Source organism: Thunnus thynnus, chromosome 1, assembly GCF_963924715.1.
Source record: "Thunnus thynnus chromosome 1, fThuThy2.1, whole genome shotgun sequence".
NCBI lineage: Eukaryota > Metazoa > Chordata > Actinopteri > Scombriformes > Scombridae > Thunnus > Thunnus thynnus.
In genome coordinates, this window is record NC_089517.1 from 38,309,316 (window position 1) to 38,330,908 (window position 21,593).

General features: G+C 39.6%; 1 protein-coding gene across 2 annotated transcripts in view; it reads left to right on the forward strand.

Annotated features, from left to right (window-relative positions):
* Positions 1-6,436: 6,436 nt before the first annotated feature.
* Positions 6,437-21,593, forward strand: part of efl1 (elongation factor like GTPase 1) — a 124,935-nt gene continuing 109,778 nt past the window's right edge. Inside the window, exons 1-11 of one of the 2 annotated variants that reach the window (XM_067597565.1) lie at positions 6,437-6,497; positions 6,999-7,098; positions 8,104-8,171; positions 8,281-8,365; positions 9,423-9,556; positions 12,192-12,329; positions 12,532-12,758; positions 15,036-15,159; positions 20,712-20,791; positions 21,069-21,205; positions 21,331-21,453. In XM_067597565.1, coding sequence (XP_067453666.1) covers positions 7,008-7,098; positions 8,104-8,171; positions 8,281-8,365; positions 9,423-9,556; positions 12,192-12,329; positions 12,532-12,758; positions 15,036-15,159; positions 20,712-20,791; positions 21,069-21,205; positions 21,331-21,453 — 1,207 coding nt within the window. In that variant the 5' untranslated portion in view covers positions 6,437-6,497; positions 6,999-7,007. Of the gene's footprint in view, positions 6,498-6,520; positions 6,760-6,998; positions 7,099-8,103; positions 8,172-8,280; positions 8,366-9,422; positions 9,557-12,191; positions 12,330-12,531; positions 12,759-15,035; positions 15,160-20,711; positions 20,792-21,068; positions 21,206-21,330; positions 21,454-21,593 lie in introns of those variants that run through there. The other variant, XM_067597575.1, reaches the window with a different exon arrangement.

The window sequence follows — 21,593 nt, forward strand, 5'->3', positions numbered from 1 at the left end:
CTGTACTTTTTGTACAGTAGGTGGTTGCGGACTGCCCGCTGCTTGTGGGTGCTGACTGCCTGCTGTCCCCTTGGTCCATCTTGAAGCCCACTGCTACCACTATTATTATTAGTCATATTTCTACTGTTGTTTATTTTGACTCAATCCCATACACATTGTCCTGCTCCCAGAAATACTCAAGGAAACACCAAATATTTCCTCCTGTTTGAGTAACCTTTGCATTCCAAGCCAACACAGCCAGTCATTACTACTGCCCTCCACTCAGCCCTCAAACATCTTGAAAATAACAACACCTACATCAACATGCTGTTTGTTGATTTCAGCTCAGCATTCAACACAATCAACCTCATGAAACTGGTTGGGCAAGCTCAGCACTCTGGGTTTGAGCACCACACTCAGCAAGTGGATATCGGACTTCCTCATAAACAGACCCCAGACTGTTTGGATTGGTGGTCATGCCTCCTCCACTCTACTGCTGAACACTGGAGCCCCCCAGGGCTGTGTGCTCTGTCCCCTCTTGTTCACCCTGTACACCCATGACTGCACCCCCCAACATGGAGATAACGCCATGCAATCCATGCATCTGCAAACGTGAAGTTTGCAGATGACACCACCATCATTGGTCAGATTACAAACAATGATGATGATGAGACCTCATATCAGGAGGAAATTAATAATCTTACAGGATGGTGCACAAAGAACAACCTACCTCTCATCGTCAACAAAACAGAGGAGCTGATCATTTAGGAAAATTTGGGTAAAGACATTTACCCCTGTCTATACGGAGTTGAGGTTGCGCAGTGGTGGCACTTTCTTGGCTCTTTATATAGCTGGCTTCCTCTCAAAGTAACCAATCACCTGCCGGAGCCAGAAGCTGGTGCACTAATCACCTCCTTGTTCCCACACACACCTATTTACATAGGCCTTCAAGATCAAGATGGCGCCGTGGTTGGCAGCCATGGTAATTTGCTCCCATGTTTCCTCCATTTTTGCTTAATTCTAACATTGGTCTTTCTTCTCCTCCATACATCAACTGAATTCTTTTTCCCTGGAGTACTTGAACTTTTTTGTCACTGGCAACAAAAATGCCAGCCAAAACACATGAAGACCCAGGGAAAGCACACTGGAGCGCTTGTGCACCTTTGGCAACGGGGATTATGCATGCTCTCCTGAGCATATTCTTTGCAAATCTGCATTCCCTCAACAACAAAGTTGACAAGCTAAGAATTCTCTGCAAATCCAGAAAGGATTTTTCTCTCTCTGCTGCTGTTTGTTTCACAGAGACCCGGCTGTGTGGCATGAGTCAGTGCACTGCAGCTGGATGGATTGCAGTTCCACAGAGCAATCTGCAATTCATTGACAACCAGGAAACCAAAAGAGGTATGTTTTTACATCAACAATGGATGGTGCAACGATGTCAAGGTACTGTTAAAATACTGATCTCCTGAATTGGATTCAATTTTCATAAACTGTAAATTGGTTCACTCCCTGGGGGAATTCATTCTCATGGGAGTGTATATCCCAGCACACGTGTGCATGCATGCAGCACAAACACCACTCGCCTGAGAAATTACTGCAATAGAAAAAAAACTCTCTAGACTGCATGGTTATTATTTTAGGAGACTTTAACAAGGCCAACCTCAGCCATGAGCTCCCCGAATCCATACAGCATATTACCTGTCCCACCAGAGAACACTCGACCACTGCTACACAACTATTAAGAACTCATATCGCTCTGCTGCCTGTGCAGGGTTTCTCTGATCACTGTTTAATTCACCTAATCCCGACCTACAGGCAGAGGCTTAAATGTGCAAAGCCTGTGGTAAGAACTGTGAAAAGATGGACAAGGGAGGGCACTGAAAATCTACAGCCCTGGCTGGACTGCAATGACTGGGACAAAGAGACAACAATTGATCTGGACGAGCATGCAGATACTGTATCATCTTATGTCAGTTTTTGTTAGGACCACTGACAATAATAACCATACACCACATGACAAAAGATTTTTGAATAGAACAATGCTGAAATTCTTTGAAAAACTTTTTTTGATCTTGTTTTGTAAAGGGCTGCATCTTTGCATTGAAGATGCTATATAAATAAAGTTATTTCTCTTGACATCATCTGATGTCAAGATCCTCCTGCCATCAATGACAGCATAGTTCTCCCTCAGGTAGGCTTTTCCACCCTTGTTGACAGCCTCTGCCACTTTTGGCCAGAGGTGAGCATGGTTTTTTCTCCTTTGCAGAAATCCTCCTTGAACCTGATTATTTGTTCCTCTTCAGATTTTGGCATGTTTTGACAGTTCCCACATAAGGCCTTCTAGTGAACAGAATGATGACCTGTCTAGTTCGATCAGATGAGCTGCCCTTTTTATCCAAGCCCATGCACTATATCCACCACATTCTCCAACTCCTCTGTGGACAGGGCAGACAATCCTGCTCATGATGTTGATCACCTCATCTCAGACGTTTTCATCGTCCTTCTCTGTCAACACATTTAGTCTTAAGTTCTTTCTTCGTGTGGTGTGATCCAAACATGTCTGACCACCCATCAGTCACGCTGATCAGCAGGATTCCCGCCATACTGGAAGGGGATGCAGTCTTGATGGATAACAAGATTTTTCTTTTAAATGTTATTTTGGGAAGATCTGTGGTAGATTCCTTTGGCCATTTTTCTTTTTTATCTTTATCTCTGTACTAATATGAGACTGATTGTGGCCAACTTGTGCTGATTTGAATTTGCATGTGACTATTAATTGGACTAAGAGACACTGATAGACCGTGTGTTATGACAAAAGGGGGAAAGATCACATGCATATTGCCTCTTAAGATAACTGCACCCTGTTTAATTTTCTCCAACTTGCCTGGTTATGCAATTCAGGCATTGTGTAATTGGTTTAGGACACTCAGATATTTTTCATATTCATATTCAGATATCTAACTCTGCTACAGTGGTAACAACTGTTTATGTCATTATGCGTAACAGCCAACTCGGCTGTCCGTAAAAGAGCTTACCAGTCAGTTGTCACAGGTGTATACCGGTCAACAGGGCTTACTTTGATTATGAAGTCAGACATTTGATCTTGTACATATCAGTCTACAACATCATCAGATATAATTCATATTTACTTTTAAGCTAATGGTTGTAATTCAGGGTGGGCTGAAAATATTGTGGTGTTCAAGCCCTTTATCAACCACAGAGCTGGAGCTGTTTGAGAGAGTGGTTGTATTTTCATCTATTTGTTATGTTTGCCATAAATATATTGTTTTGAGATCTTGGGGAGAGGGTATTGCATTTCTTTTCAATGTCAAGGGGAGGGTTCAACAAAAATATAAGGCTGGAGAGGGTCTTGCCTTTTTATAAAATGGAATATAATATTCAGACTCCCTCCCCATCCCAGTAATTTTTGTACGGTCCCTAAAGGAAAGTAGGTAAAAAGTGTTAAAAAGTAGGAAAGCTGAACAGGATCTAGAAGACACCAGACTTTGCACAGTCATATAGTAGCTATTGTGCTACTGTCATGTTTGGCTTAGACTTGTTCTATCACACAGACCTGCATGAGCTGGGCACACGTGTCACCATATGACATGAGCTGGGCACACGTGTCACCATATGCTTTGTCACCTTCGTTCACAATTTCCAAAATTGTGGAACAGAGTTGTAGGTGAAACTGTTGCACTATAACAAAATCCAGTGTACATGGTTTATGGTAATTTGATTAATTGGAACTTGGTTTGGGAATATGAACAACTAAAGCACAATATCAACAGACATGACCAAGGCCTTGTATGAAAACATGAATTAACAGAAGCAAATTTTAAAAACAGTATTAATGTGTGCTTTCAGGACTCCACATAGCAGTGGCTCCCAACCTCTGTTGACTTGTTATTGCTTAAAATGAAGCTAAAGCCCCATTCAGCATAGGGTTTAAAGGATAGGTTCACAATTTTTGAAGTCTGTCTCAAAACAATAGTCAGGTCCCCGTGAGAACATTAAGACAGGTGTTTCTTTCTGTTATCATTAAAAGATCCCTTCCAAATGTGCTCTCAATGTAAATGATGCAGAACCAAATCCACAGTTATCTTTGTGTGCAAAAATATTTTAAAACGTTTATCTAAAGCTAATATTAGGCTACAGCCATCCAAATTAGTAAAATCAAGTGGATAACTTCCAAAGTTACAGCCTTTTAAAAATTCAATTAAAATAAAATTCCTTCTTTTTGTTACTATCCTTCCACTGCAGCTCAACAGGGAAACACAAAGACGGAATCTTTTATCAAAAAGAAGATGTCTGCTTGATTGGAGTGATGTGGCTGGCTGGAACCTCAAATATAAGGTTCAGATAAACATTTGAATAGGTCAGTATTTTTGTACAAAAACAGGACTGTGGATTTTGTTCCCCATCATTTACACTGAAAGCGTACTGGAAGGGGATCTGTTAATGGTCAGTATAAATAGGAGGAATGATTACATCAAGCAAAAGCTGTATCAATGTTCATATTGGAACCTGATTATTGTTTTTAGACAGGTTGTAAATCAGGATATGGTGGTCTGTAATAGACATGGTGATTCAGCTGGACAAAGCCAAAAGCCTCCCCAGCATGGAAGAGTTGAAGGTCAGGAAAAATACTGTGTGAGGTGAATTGAGTCAGAAATTGTCCCCCTTCTTTACAAACAGACATGAAACACATATTGAATCTTTCAGTATGACTTGCACTTCCAGAGAATATCATTATCTCTGATATCCATCACCAATAAAGCTCCATAAATCCACTTAGAAATCAGAAAAAAAGACACTTGAGAACTTGCCAGAGAATAGTAGAAAAATAAATACTTTTCTTCAGTATCAAAGTAATCCAGTAGTTGCTTGTACATCAATGGGTACATTGTAAAGAGGAACTGCTAATATCTAATTTGGCATACCTTTAATGGAATCAATTTGCCAAAATGTAAAGAAATATCAGCTAAAAATGTGTCTGAAAAGAGAATAGTAGAACCTGACATTACGACTGCCCATTTGCCTTTATGGGGTCTTGCTCTCCTGGTGTTTGTTTTTCTGTCATCATATTCCCAAATAGGCCTATATGTTGGTGTTAGCATGTTTCCATCTATCAGATTAACAAAAATATTTTTATTAGTTGAGGGACAAGCAGAAAAAACTCGACTCGATCAATTGACTTTAAAATTCAAGAATGTCGCTCTGAGCAGGATTTAAATTACAAGAGGACCAGTGAACTCACTGAAAAACAGTTGAGGAAAAATAAGGCGAACCGTGAAATACAGAAAAGTGAAAATTTAATATGCTCAATATGTGCATAAATACAGACACCGAAAAGGCTTGGATCAGCAGCTACTCTGGATTGCAACGTGTTTCAAGCTTGACAGTACAGTACTGAGTGCAGAGGCACCATTTAATGCCTGTATTTGTGCACATATTATGCATATTTAATTCTCTCACTTTTGGCATTTGGCTCCTTCCTCTTTTCTTAGTATTTTCACTGACCTGATTGGGAAGTCATTTTCCTTTTTTCCCCCTGGATCTTAGCATACAGATTATAACCAGTTCATTCACAGCATGGTTCCCCTTTCTTTTTTATTCACACCAGACAGGACCCCAGGTGCAGGCTGTGCAAAGACAGATGCTCCTGAGACGGTTCAACACATAATAGCAGGGTGTAAGATGCAGGCAGGAACAGCATACATGGAACACCATAACCAAGTGGCTGGCATAGTGTACAGGAACATCTATGCTGAGTATGGGCTGGAAGGCCCAAGGTGGAAGACACCTCCTAAGGTGGCTGAGAATGACCAAGCTGAGAATATGTAACACTCACTGCAAGTCACGTTGAGAAACAGAAACCATGATAGTTACTCAAGACCGTCATAAGCAGTACCTACTAAATGCTGTAAAATATTGTAATAGATAATAATGACTACTCAGATTGTGCCAGGAGAATACACAACAAGGTGGCCCCATTAACAGCAGCGCATTCTATTCGCAACATGGCGGTCATCTTTCATCTTTACCTCCTTTATTATGTTGAATGTGAACAAGTATCAAACACCAACATCATGAGGTCTCCGGCTTTTTGTATGGTCATTTGAATGAAATTCCCACAACTTTTCAAATATATGTTCTTCTTCTAGTAACCCAGCAACCACAGAGCGTCACATCCCTCAGCGTGATGCTGCATTTACTGCCCTATGTTAGTCAGTGAATACAGCGTTTTAGGCAGTGAATACATGCCACACGCACGTCATAAATTCCCAAGTAGATTTTGATACTGCATGCTGAATTATTGTTACATTCTAGCAGCATTTATAGCCTAAATGCTGAGGTAAGCGGCGTTTTCCTAAATTAATCATCAGTATCCTATTGTATTCTAAATGTAAAACTGGATGTGTGCGTAATGCATTGTTCATATTGCCCCTGAATGCAGCACCAATGTTATCAAATGGGCGTCGTTAACGTAGCTTGACAACTTCCGGGAAAACAACGTGAGTTGAGAATGTCCACATGTCTTTAAAATATGTGCTTATTCTCATAATACGGTTGTATTTAGCTCAACACATCATTGTAGTACGTGATAGTGGTGTTGTCTGCAGAGTTTAGAAACTAGGTCGAGTCTTATTCTTCTTTCTGTGAGAAATTTAGGATTAGCCAGGCTAGCCACAGTGTTAGCAGGTATCAGCTGACAGTTCACTGACAAGTTAGTGTCAGTGCCTCGTCTCCTGTCTACGTTCACCATTTGTGTTCATTGTACGTAAAGTTAGTTCACAGAGTCCACGTTTTGAAACCATTCACTGTTCATACGGTATTGTCCAACTAGCACAACACTGCTAATGTTAGCTGTAGCCAGAAGGAAAACAAAGTGTACTGCAACATAACTTCATGTAACGTTACTGCAGACTCACGTGTTGTACTGTAACGTTACTGTATCAGCTTTTATCAGCGATGTTGCAGGTTACGCTAACTACCGGCTGACTTTATTGTTGTAGGTGTTCGCCATGGGACACACCAGCCTGGATAAGATCATTGCACTGCAGAAGAACCCTGCCAACATCAGAAACTTGTGCATTCTAGCACACGTTGACCATGGTGAGTTGTCAGGCTAGAAAAATCAAGCCGAACTTCATTTCAAATTCAGTCAATTTGCTAGTATTGAGCACGTAGAATATGAGTCACACCGCATCATGAATCGTTATTATAGAGTACAGTTCAGCACACGTCATTCAACATATACTGGATTTACATACAATGTCAGTTTTAATAGCTTGAATTGTGAGTTCCCAAGTCATGCAGCTGCAACCACTGAGTGTTAATTAACTGTAACAGCTGTAAATCTATGGAAATGTAACATTATAGCTATTGATTGACACACACTGTATGACATAAAAGGAGATATTTCCTTAGATGAATTTGAAATTAATTTGAATTTAGAGAAACTATTTTATATATTGTTGGTTAATATGGATACAATTAATAACATTGTCAGTATCTCATATAAAGTATTCAAAATCAACACTTTCAACTCATTTTGTCATATTGAGTCCGATGTATTTTTCTATATTTTGGTGGAACAAAATCTCATCATTTAGGAAAAAAAATCCACATAGTATTAATCACTGTGGGGAATTCCTCCTAGTTTGAGAGGGAACTAGAACTGTCTATTTATTTAGACATTGGGACTGTGTGATATCTCCTGTTGAGAATATTGCTTGTCATGTTAATTATTTATCTGTAGAGCTTATTTGGGGCAAACTGTGGCTTAACTTTGATGAATTTCATTATGAATTCATCTCAATTATATGACTAGATTCATCCTTTAATATATAAAACATTAAAGATATTAAAAAAATAGACATCACAAATTCCCAGAGCCCAAGGTAATGTCTTCAGCCTGCTTTTTTTGTTCGACCAAGTGTCCAAATATATTCAATTTAAAATGATATGAAACAGAGAAAAGTAACAAGTCTTTACATTTGAAGATTATTCAGGTTAATACTTGTTAGTAAATTAAATGGTTTTGATATCAGTGAAAATCTTTGAGTAAAACTGTATGCTGTAATATGATGTAATCCAGAACCACCTGGGTCTTTTCAGGTAAAACTACTCTGGCTGACTGCTTAGTTGCAAGTAATGGTATCATATCAAGTCGGCTTGCTGGGAAGGTAAATGACTTTAATTTGCTACATAGATCATTTTGACAGTCTTACTGATTTGATCATGTCACAGTGTAGTTTGTTATTTGTGCTCATGTGTGATGCTTTCATCTGCCAGCTGAGGTATCTGGACAGCAGGGAGGATGAACAGGTGAGAGGAATCACCATGAAGTCCAGTGCTATCTCTCTGCACTACAGCAATGGTAAGAGCGCTTTGGTTTAACCTCAAGGGAAGGCCACACTGGAATATTTTCATGTTGTTAGATGCTATCACTCCTATCATCATCTTATGATGCTCCAGCCCCAGTTTGTGCCTCTCATGTATTAGTGTTACATTGGAGTTGCAGAGCTACTGTATGCATCCATCTTTCTGAAAGCTGAATACTCTGATATAAAAACATTTACTGCTGTTCTGTTTCCAGAATCCTCAAAGACTTTTTGAACCATCTAGATAAAATAATATTCTGTCTGCTGTGCAATCAAAACAATTTCAACCAGTTTCCCAAATTACTACTCTATTTGCCTCTATTTAAGATGGTAGCTGGTGGCTACCTGGATAGCAAACTGAGTTGCAACTTGGAAAAGAGATTAGAAATCTTTTTTTTTTATCATGCAGCGGATGTAATATTTCTTTCTGAGTTGGTGTGTGTACTTTTTAAATGGCAGTTTTTTCAAAAATATAAATCCTCCACAATAGAAGACAGAGAAGCAGAGCCTGCTGTATTCAGTACTTATTGGTGCAGAAGGCAATAGCCATAATGGTACCACAGTAATATGAACAAGGTATAATATATTTCCAGTCAAGAACAAGAATGACATCATTCGCATTACAAAATAATCTACCTGGAATGTGTGTCTGCGCATATTTGATTGGCCAATGCAGTGCATCGCTAGATTGCATTGCAGCAAGAGCTGTATTGCATTACATTGTATTGTCTCTCATGAATTAGCACAGCTCGCTAATTATTTACATTTATATTCATTTGGCAGATGCTTTTGTCAAGCGACTGAAAATGAGGGTCAATCCACGCCATTTGTCATTTTTTTTGTATATTTTGTAAGTTAACAGTAGAAACATTTCAACATAAAATGCATAATCGTCAATAAAGAAAATGATAATAATGGTGGCTTCATCTGAGCTGTAGTGCCACTGAACCAGTATTTGACTTTACTGATATGAAAAGTTGATGAATCCTCTGTAAAGCAGGTGTTTTGATGAAAAGACTCTGAACAGTGTTTGTGTGCCTCTTGTCTCCTCAGGAGATCAGGAGTACTTACTAAATCTGATTGACTCTCCCGGTCACGTCGACTTCTCCTCGGAGGTCTCCACTGCTGTGCGGCTGTGTGACGGCGCCATTGTTATAGTTGACGCTGTGGAGGGAGTGTGTCCACAGGTAAATATCACTGTTGGCTCACTGTCTCCTTCTGTAAGCTCTTTGTCTATAAGGATGAGACATCTTATTTACTGTGGATCCACATTCTCTCCAGTGAACACACTAAATAAATAGAGAAATAGATGGGGCTGCACTCTGTAAGCATTTGGCCAAGGATTTGCTTTTGTTGTGTTGTTCTCTCTCAGCTTTAATTTGAATACAGGAACTTCAGATAAACAGAGTCCTGATTTCATGGGACCAAAATGTATTGGACAAATTTAAGTGAATATTAATAATAATTTGATCATGGAAGTTAATGCTTCACCTTTGGGACCAATATAAGAAAATAATCTAATCTCAAAGGTCCATTTACTTGCTGCTGCTTTTTTTTGTAACTTTTAACTACATCTCATGGGCTTCATCAGTGTAGGAAACCTGCTCAGGTGTCAACATGCTTCTGTGGTCACATGATAACAACACAGTCTCTTATTACTAAATACTGGAGGACTTGTGTAATTGGAGGGTCACATTCCTGTTCAATAATCATGCATTTTTGATTCAGATGGGATGTCTTTCTCCCTATTTATCCCCTCAAAATACAGATAAAAAACAGAGACAGGAAAAAAAAGAAGGTGAGGAAGAGGGAGAGGGGAATAAGAGAGAATGCAAAACTGTACACATGACATTTATATTTGTAGGGAACACACAGTAAAAGATCATTGAATACCAACAAAAATATTGTCCATTAAGCTGATTGGTTTATTTATATGAGAATGACTTTCAGTGAAATAGAGCACATTAACTTCTTTACAGGCATTCCGCCTCTATAAAACATTACACGGGAAATAATCTTAAAGGACAAGAACAGAAAATTAATACAAGAAAGAGATAACTTCACAATGTAAATAAAATAATAGAATAATAAGATAAAAAACAACTAATTCATACAGAACAAAACATATAAAAATGAGGTAATATTTTATTTAAAGGTCCTGTAAATTTCTGATAATTTAAAAAACCAACGTTGGTGAAACACATTTTTGCATGTTCAGATGAACTGACTTTGTTTTTAGAAAACTGTAGGAAACTGAGGGACCTGTAAAATAAAGTGCTACCATAAAGGAAAAGAAAAAGGGGCAATTAAAAATCAACATTTGTTTTAATATCATTAAGATTGCAATATTGTTATAGAAATAGTAAACAGAACTCCCCATGCTCAGCCAGTATTTTCAATCAGGTGCTGGTCGGTCGCAGGAACATCTTAGGTGAAGATTAACCACTGCTCACTGAAATGACTTTACTGAGATTTTATTAAGAGCCAACAACGCGTTTCACATGTAGCTTCTTCAGGTTCGCTCAGCAAAATTACATGAGTAGTCACAGGTGTGATAAATACATCTGAGTCACATGACTAATTATCACCGTCCTCATTTTTTTCAACGTATCTCAGAGGTGAGCATTTTACAAAGAACATGACAATAATATTACACAAAATTACATTTTTCAAAAACATGGCATGGTTAATATTACAGAGTTAAAAGAATTGCACCATTTTTATTTTAACGTCATTAAAAAAACAAACTCCTGTAAACAACTGACTGCATAGGATGAACTAAATTTCCTTAGAAGAACAGACTATTGGTCCTACATCACTAGATGGGAAGGGTGAGTGTCAGGGGACGTAGTGGTTCATCTCTCCCTAAGAGTCCAAATCACCTGTAGAGAGATACAAGTTAATATTTACATATGACAGAAAAGAACTCAAATCCTGTGTTTCATTAAGTCCATAATGTTCAGTAGTATTCAATTCATAAATCCAAAATGCCTCCCTTCTTAAGAGCAGGTTAATCAAATGACCCCCTCTTGGATTGGGTCGCACTCTTTCAATGCCGATAAATTTGAGGGAAGTAGCAGACTCGTGGTTTTTCTCTTTGTACTGTCTAGCAATGGCATAATCCATGTTTCCAATTTCTGATGGCAGCGTAATGCTCAACAACTCTCAGTTTGACATGGCACTTTGTTTGGCCTGCATACATTAAGCCACATGGATATTTCAAGATGTAAATGACATGTGTAGAGAGACAAGTAATGCATTCTTTTATATCATATGTCTTTCCTGTATGAGGGTGATTAAATGTCTTGATATCAAGTGTGTTTGAACAGTGTGCACATTTTACACATCTGTCATTTCCAAACACTTGAAAGCCAATTAGTTTGTGTAGGTTCTGTATACATAGAACTGACAACAGTATCTCTGACATTTCTGCCTCTCTTGAAGCAAAAACGAGGTCTAGAGGATGACAAATGATTCAAACTTGGGTCAGATTCTAGGATTTTCCAATGTCTGTTAATAATCTGTTTGACTGCATAGATGCTGTACGATATTCAGATCCAAAATTTATTCTGTTTTCAGTGTATTAAGGGGGAAGATTTAATAATTCTTCCCTGTCAAATTCTTTTTTCTACAACTTAAATATCACTATACTGAAATGAGGAATCACATTTTTAGTAATCAGTCATGTAAAACCTCTGTTTTTATCCAAAGTTTCCTAACTGTATCATATTGATGCCCTAGTTGATGAAAATGCAAATGTACATGTTGCTGTGTAGAGATGTGAATAGTGATTCCGTTTTTTTGTATGTGTATCGTGTGCAGACTCAGGTTGTGCTGCGTCAGGCGTGGCTGGAGAACATCAGGCCTGTTCTGGTCATCAACAAGATAGACCGACTCATCGTTGAGTTGAAGCTCACCTCTCAGGAAGCTTACACACACCTGCAGAAGATCCTGGAACAGGTGAGGGTCCAGCTCTCATCTGACACAGTAATACTCAGCTGCAGCGGTGGTCTACAAAGAAACCTGCAGTGAAATTATATTTGTTGTATTCGGGTGCCTTGAATCATTAAAACATTTAGTCATTAGCATCAGGGGTATAAAGGCTCATAGTAACTTAACAAAAATAGTGGGTTTAGAGCAGTGTAACCGTCATTTCTTGCAGGTGAACGCAGTGACAGGAACCTTGTTCACATCCAAAGTGCTGGAGGAGCGAGCAGAGAAAGAGAAGGAGGAGGAGAAAGAGAAAGAGAAAGGGAGCGAGACGTCGAGCGGAGATCAGGTTTATGACTGGAGCGCTGGGCTGGAGGAGGCTGACGACTCCCACCTCTACTTCTCTCCTGACCAAGGAAATGTGGTTTTTGCCAGCGCCATAGATGGATGGGGCTTCAGGTGAGTCTGTCACAAGTTTCAACACACATATCTGCAGCGCCTTTATGATCTTGTTGGTATGGGGCTATATTCACAAAACATCCTCAGGCTAAAAAGGAGCTCCTAACTGGCCCTAACTTTAGGACTCCTAAGCTTTTGGTTTGGGAGCAATTCAGTGTTAAGTATTTTAGCGCTAATAACTCCTCAGTTTGAGAGAAGTTAGAGGAAATCCAGATGACTCTTGAGTCAGTAAGAACTGCTCACGGTATTTAAAAGCATCTTCAGATGGTGGTCGAGTTAATAAGGATCCAATTGGCTAACTAACAAATCAAAACGGTCCAGTAACGGAGATAATGGTTTGTTCAACTCTCCACTACTAGAAACATACAGTTTGCAGGACTGATTAACTTATGTATCTCAGTCATCTGTTAGAATTATTCATCAAACCAAAAATGCTCCTCAGACCCCAGTTTGTTTGATATCATTTAAATGTACATTAAATAGTCACCAACTGCAGTAAATAAAGAAAGCTGATTCCATGGCCATTGCTGGACTTCCTGGTGAAGTTGCTCCTATATGTAGAAATATTCCATCAGATGAAGAAGATTTGCTTGATGAGCTATAAAAAAAAAGATATATCACAATATCAACAAGCAGATGGTGTTTGGTGCCAGATACGATCCACTTGATACCCTATCTAGCTGTTTTATTTCACATTGACTGACACAGACATCACCTGTCAACCAATCACATACAGTAGTGTGTAAGTTCGTTCATGAAACAAATCAAGCAATCCGGCAGTACGATGCAGGGGGCTTAGGTGGTGTGGGTGAGTTGTTTGAGGTACTGGTGAGACAATGAAATATGATCCAGGAAATCAAGTTGGAGTTACAGATTAATGCATTTAAGGACCAATCAGAAGCCAAAACACTGCAGCGGTTCACAGACAGGATTTTACAACTCTGGAAAGTTTTCACCTTGGCAGCTGTTTTATCTTTCATTGTGATGATCATGAGGTAAACAGTCAAGTACAGCATCACGTTATAAAGTAATCCGCCAGGAATGTGCGGTTGCACGTGATTGGCCACTGTAGCGTAACATCAGGTTGCGTTTCGGCAAAAGTTGAGTCCAGTTCAACTTCTCGCTGTACAGCCGCTGCATTTTTTTGCTGAGCCCTATGCGGTCCCCACTCCCTCAGCATAAATACCCCCCCCCCTTCCAAATGAATGGGAGCGTTGCTGTTTTTCACCCATTGCCAGATTTGGTATGAATGCAGCTTGAGGCTCATTATACACAGAAATGATAGGGTCCTTAATTAGGCTCCTGCTTTTGCCTAATCTTGAGTCCCTGTTTTGTAGAAGGACCCTTGTCATAATGTTAATTCCTTTATTAATTCATTGCGCATATAAATTTGGGTTTAATGAGATTACCACAAACTGACACACAGCAAACCTGGGCTGGGCTAGTCTCTCAGAATGGGAAATTGTCAGTATATTTGGAGCTTGGGGACAGATAATTGGTTAATCTGTCCCTGGAACTGCAGCACAACTGTAGAATCAGTAACCTTGTCTGAACTCCATTTTACTGTACACTCATTCACTACTTGAGTAAATCTCCAAATGTCCACTAGATGGTGCTGTGAACCTGATGTAAGACATATGACACTATATGCCCCTCAACATGATACTTCAATCTTCATACAGCAGAACAAACGCCAACCTGTTTGTTACCTTAAAAGACCCGATTCTGTTGTCCAGTTAAGATCTTTCAAAGTAAAATACTTTCCCCTCACCTCTCTTTACCTGTAATTGACAACATTATCAGTCACTAGCATACCTTCAAACTCAGTGACATAAAATCTCCACGCTGCACTGGTAGTTTTGCATATGACAGCCAATGATGAGGACATGAAGACCTAGTTTTGAGGGTAGCTATGTCCTTGTGATCACTCTCTACTATAAATAAAACCAATTAAGTCCCAGTGGAGACAGCCGAGTCTTCTCTGCCTCTGAACCCAAGAATCAAATTTACTGTCTACAGGAAAGGAGGAGGAAGCTGAGATTCAGACTACAGAATGTTAACCCCGATCTGTTTCAAATCCCTCAGCGGTTAAAAAAATCTCCACTTTACTTTAAACTGCTAATAAGCCTAATTTAAAAAGAAAAAAAAAACACTGAAGCATCGTCAGCAATAAAAATCCATGCTGTTTTGTTTTCAGCCTGCACAAACATTTGTATTTTTATATATATATTACATATATATATATATACTGTATGTATTTGCATTTGTGTTTTGTAGCATCCAGCAGTTTGCCCACATTTACAGCCAGAGGATGGGTATTAAAGCAGAGGTGCTGCTCAAAACCCTGTGGGGAGATTTCTACCTCAACGCAAAAGCAAAGAAGATCATGAAGGGCGCTCAGGTAATGTCACTGAGTAATCATATGTCTTTCTTAACATGTGTTTTTAACTCTGTCCTCTTTGTTGTCCTCTCCTACACTTTGTGTGACGTCATATTTAACTGCCAAAAAAAGACACTCTCAGAGCTTCACCATCTACTGTTACTACTACCAACTGTATAGTGAAAAAAGTTAAATTGATCTATTCCTTTTAAAAATCTTTTTCATTGAAAATCTTTTTAAGAAAAAAACAGTGGTTCAATCAGCTGAACACCTGTACATCCTAAAACATTGCACAGAAAGTCATCTCTAAGCTGTAGGGAGGGGATGTCACAGCTGTTAGCATAAACTATATTGTATGCATTCCCTGGCCAGCATACATTAGTTTGAGTAATATCATCTTTTCCACTAAGTGTAATTGTTTTTTTCTGCTCACTGTCTGAAACCTTAAAATGTACCTTAAAAACACAAAATAATACAATCTTCCTCTTACAAATGACAAGTTTAATTTATATGCAATTTAACACACTGTTGCTCATTTCAACACACTCAGGGGTTTTGCTGCTACAGCCTCATTTGGTCTGGTATAACCATATCAGAATAGCAATAGCATAATAGCGTACTTAAGATATATATTGCTGTGTAATTGACATTACACTGACTTTATGACTCTTTAGTTATGGTCACTTTAAGAATGACATAGATTTCACACAATAGCTGATGTCCATATGTGACCGTAAACATGAACAACATAACTTGCTGTAGTTAAAGTAAATAGATAGATGATAGGTAGATGTAACAAGTACCTTTGAATCACTGAATATTTACTTAGAATAATCAACCCAGCTCTGCTGTGATTGGACAAGAACTTCACTATTGTGATGAAATAACTGTGCAAATGGAAATGCTGATCTGACCCTTATCTGTATTTATATATCTGTCTCTTCTTTCTGTGCAATGAATGTAGAGTATGGTTATGTGAGATGCTAATGCATCTCCTTTACCCTCTCTAGTCCTGCCTGCACACTAACATACTGGCGCCCACTCAGTAGCACTAACATCTATTACTAGCCAACACCTAGTTTGCACATGAGAAGAGCTAATGCCTAATGTGAGACCTGAACCCAACCTTGTATTATATTTGAGACAAATACATATACTTGCTTTAGAGCAAGGTTTGTCACATAAGAATAATCTGGGCATGGCCATAATACATGTTGGGCCAACAGAGTGAGAATTGGAAGTCCACCAGTACAAACACAATTAGCTCATAGTAAGCTGTTTCATTTAAAGGGGAACTACTGATTTTACACATCAAGATCAGTTTACTGGTCATGGAGAGTATAAGTGATGTCATCGGGGTTATCTCAACTAGGGGCTGGAGAAACAGAAGGTTTGTGTTCCAACCTGAAGTGGAGTTTGAAAGATGTGGATGTTTACCAGGCAGGGAGGGTCTAACCATAACGTGATAGTGGTTGCATTATGGGAAATGTAGGACTTACTGTTACTGTTGACCCATACTAGAGACTATAAGTCAGGATATTGTTGCCTCTGTTGCAATATCATGCATTACTGCCATTAATGCAATACCTACTATATTCTGCTGTCTGTGCCTTTCTTTCTCTTAACCAGCTGGACATTGCATGGCCTTCTTGACAGTATGTAACAAAACAGTCTGAACTTGATTTGAAATCTGATCCTAAACCTGGTCCTGTTTTGAGACCTGCTAGGCTTGGGCCACACACAGAACTCTACTCTATGTCAGTGCTGATGCTAACGTTAACAACGGGCAGGCTGCTAATGGGCAGACCATTCGAATCAAGTGGAAAAAAAATGAAAGCTTAACATTTTCTCATCATTTCCACTGGTCCATTATTGTATAAACCCATGTCATATAATAACCAGCGACAGGCATTCAGAGGCCCCTCGACATCTCTGGTTGATGTGCTCCCTATAAAGACTGTGTGTTTATCAGGTCGGACTCACACTTGTGCCAGCAAACCTTTATCTGTTGCTCATTTCCCAGCTACTGAATGACAAATGTTTTAGTGTATTTCTGTCTGGCCAGCACTGTAGCTGTCAGGGGTGAGTAGAGGAAACAACAATGCCTGCTGAGCAGAGCGATGGAGAGGTTGACCTCTTATTCAAGCTCAGTCACCCATTCACTGGCATTCAGGGTCATCAATAAAATGGAGAGGCTTTTTACAGTGCAGCACGCTCACAGGATGGTAATAGGCTGTGCAGGTTGACTGTGTGTGTGTGTGTGACTTATTGCCAGAAAGTGGAAAAAAAACTTCTTGTCTCTCTCTTTAGCTCTTACACTTTTAGGATTTGTTTCCCTGGCATTGACTCTTACTCAACCCTTCTATAGTCAGGTGCTTCTATCATTTTGGCTGCTTGTATTGTTGGTCATCAGTCAATTAAGAATTACTCAAAATTCTCTGTGGGTGGGGCCTTTATTCACCTTAACTGCAGGGAGAACCACTCCTAACAGGCTTTATTTCTGGGTTTCTCTGCTTTTATGAATATATCATCATCTTTTTGTTTTCTGATCTTCTCTGGTTTTATTTTGCTGGCAGTGCTGTTCGCTGTAAATGCAAACTCAACACCTCCTCCATGTTTGTCTGTTGTAATTCATGATACATTCCACAGCGCTGATTTCATCAGGACAGCAACAGAATCATACTCATCTCTCTGCTGCTCTTTGAACAGTTTCTCTTAACAGATGTACTGTTAATTAACTAATGAATTCAAGTTCTTTCTCCTTTGTCATTTTTGTGATCAGTATAAACTTTACTCTCAATGAAACTCAACACTTTCTGCATGTATGTTTCACATTGAAAGCCTTCCAGCTGCTTTCCTGGTGGACTTTTAATGTGAAAAATGTGCAGGAAGTGTGAAGTTTCATTGGCAGAGTAGCTGAACAGTGATTAAAAAAACAGTAAAGTAGAGACTTATTTCTTTTTTTTGTTAAAGAGAAATTCAGAGCAGCAGAGTGGTGTGTGTGTGTGACATGACTGTTGTTGTACTGATATATATATATATATATAATGCTGAATTTACCATGTGAGCAGTAGCACTAATATGGATAAACTCTTACGGTATATGTAATTTTAGATTGCAATATTGGTATTATATCACATTCTTAAAAATATTTTTTCCACATGTTTGCAGACTTTGCCTGAGGGAATTACCCACAGTTCACAGCGTTGTGACGTTAAATCAGTCTTATGCTGCAATCCATTGCAAGTTGGAAGTCGATGGTTGGTTGGTAATCTTGACTTCCGGTTTAAATGTGTTTCTGCTCGGGAAAACACGGACGCCCGCAGCAAACTGATATTTGTATGGCAAGTCTCTGAACTTCACAGGGTGGCTAATCAAAAACTCAAGACACTCATCAGCCAGACATTTCTGTGTTCTCTGTTAAAGAGCGACTGAGATTGACACTAAAATAAGAATAGCTGGTCTACCTTTAAAGGTCAGTCCACCTTAAGTGAGCCTGGTCAGGTTAGGCTGACAGATAGTTGCTAACTTCGAGGCTAACCCCCTTCGATAGACAAGGATTTTCTTGGTCCTGAGGAGCTGCAGCATTTATTACCTGACACACTGTAGTCTGTACTGTACATTTACTGCCAGACTGACAACTTACTGCTAAACTTTTCCTCTGCCCCGCTCACATTCACCATCACTTTTCTGCCAGTCGCTCTCTGCACCCACTCAACCACACACACTCATTCACACACTCACCACACCAACCATTCATCAACCATTTATTTTAGTTTTTGCTTAATGATACTGTTTTGACCAAAAATGAGCAAATTGATTATTTGATAGTTACCTCTCGTCCTCTCATTCAAATCAGGCAGTCGGTCCCTTACTTGACTGTCGTGCACATGATTATTTTATTGGTATATTACCTACTGTATCACTTTTACACTCTGTTTAATGTATAATGTGCTTTATGAGTGAGTGGATTTACTGTTGTTTTTTTTTTTTACTTTTGTTTAAGTAAACTCACTAAGATAAATTCCAATCAGTCATGTTTATATGGCAATAAAGTATTGAGTAAAAAGTCCCAAACCCACAATCATACACGTTTTAGTTTCGTCAAGGTAACGTATGTCGCAAAGCGCTGTCCCATCCCTATTTAAACCATTTTGAGCCCTCGCAGCCTCTCACACTCAATCACTTACCAGGTGACATCAGTTAAGTCTGTGAGGGTTCAGGGCTTAGGGTTTAGGAGGACATTTGGATTGGGCCACTGACACTAGTGATGTTATGGGTTAGACCAAGTATGGGGGGATTTATTAACTTAATTAAATATTTGGTTTAGTGCATACGTATGACTTGTGTTAACAATGTTAACTGAAGTGACATTGTCATATGCCAGTTAAGGGAATGGACACCCCTGCAAGAAATATGGTTCTGCCTAGTAGACTGGGGGGGCCTATTTAAGGGTAGAGATGTGGGTTTAGGGGAGGTTGTGTGCACATGATCATGCCTCAGTTTGAGTTATCCTGAGTTGAGCCAGTTCAATTTGATTTGCTTGTATTCATTTGTTTTTTGAGACACTTGTTTTTTTTTTGTTACACTGGACAGAATACTTACTTATTCAGTCCTCTTCATTCCCTGTGGAACATAAGGCTGCAACTATCTGCTTCCATCTGGTCCTATCCTGTGCAGCATGTTGTGCCTCGCACACAGTTCTCCGCCAGGTTGTTTTTGGCCTCCCTCGTTTCCTCTTTCCAGGTGGAGCCCATCTGAAGGCTACTTTAGGTATGCGGTCCTGGTCCATTTTGAGGACATGTCCAAGCCATTGGAGCCACCAATGTTTAATTTCCACCACCACATTGCAACAGTTTGTGTTTTTGTACAGGCCCTCATTGGAGATCTTTTCTGGCCAAAAGATGCAACATATCTTCCAGAGACATCCATTGTGGAATGCTTTGATCTTTTTTGATGTCATTTTCAACAACTTGCCAGTCGGATCTTGGTTTTTTAGGCCAAGGTTTTAGGTTTTTAGGTTTTTATGGCCTCTCCAAATGAAGTGCCTTTAACAACTTGACAGAATATCTATCTTTTTTTACTCATTCAGCAAGAATCTGAGTCTGCCTCTTAGCACCCTCCTAGCCACTCTGGTCAGGCTTCCTCACACATTTATAGATGAAATACCCAAAGGGAAATGTCTGATTTTGGCTAATCAAGCCAATTAAATGCCTGAAAACCCAGGTATGCAAAAGGTTTAGATATGGTGTATATATATGGTTATATCAACCAACCCGTTTGTGCAGCTTCTCTTATTAACCAAAATATTAATCTGTGTCAACCCTACTAGGAAAGTAAGTTTGTATATCCGGAGCACTGCCCTTGTAATATGTTGTGGGCGTCAACATCAGCAAAATGTCCAAAGACAAAAAAAGAAACATAAACACCTAAAGAGACTATAGGATGACTCTACAGTCTTTATAGGTTTAGTATGAAGTTCTTCATTGGGCTCTTTGGAGGCTCTGTTGAAGCCTTGTTTCTTTTGTTTTCTCTTACATTCATCCTGATGTGTTCTTTTTGTCTCCCTGCAGGCCAAAGGAAAGAAACCGCTGTTTGTGCAGCTTGTGCTGGATAACATTTGGAGTTTATATGATGCTGTTGTCACCAGGAGGTGGGTGAAAGATACTACTTTGAATTACTCCTGCTGCTTCTCATTAGCTTATTTCACGTCTCCTCTCTCCTCACCTCCTCAACTCCTCGGGTGACCCAGAAATTGAACTGGTTTGCCATCGCTAAAGATATCTCAGTTTTCTTACTTCTGTTCAGAGCAGCAAGGACAGAGGGGTGAGGATGGAGGAGGCTCGAGTGTGGATTCAAGAGAGCATCCTTTGTGGAACTCTTGCCCTGTGGTCTTTCTGTAAATTCATCTATCTTCTTTTCGTGACCAGAGACAAGGAGAAGGTGGAGAAGGTGGTGACATCTCTGGGGGTAAAGGTGATGGCCAGGGACTCTCGTCACTCTGACCCCAAAGTCCTCCTGTCTGCCATCTGCAGCCAGTGGTTACCTGTGTCCCAGGCCGTCCTCTGTATCCTTCATCCTGTGTCTTTATTTGTTATCAGCTCAAAGTGACTTATGTCTTTCGGCTGCCTCAATGGAGCATTTTTGCGGTGTGTTTGTGTGGTTTGTAGTTTTCTTTAATACTGACCGTAGCGATGGTGTGTGAGAAGCTTCCCAGTCCGTTAGACATAGCAGCAGAGAGGGTGGAGAAACTGATGAGTGTTGGAGCGCGACGATTTGACACTCTGCCCAAAGAGACGCAGGAACTGAAAAGAGGTACACACACACACACACACACACACTCTCACTGGATCTATAGTACTGAATTAAAGGGGACCTTTGGTAATTTTACACATTATTTGTAAAGGTCATATTCAGCCTGTGAAAACTGTCATATGATGTCTTCTGTGGCTCTA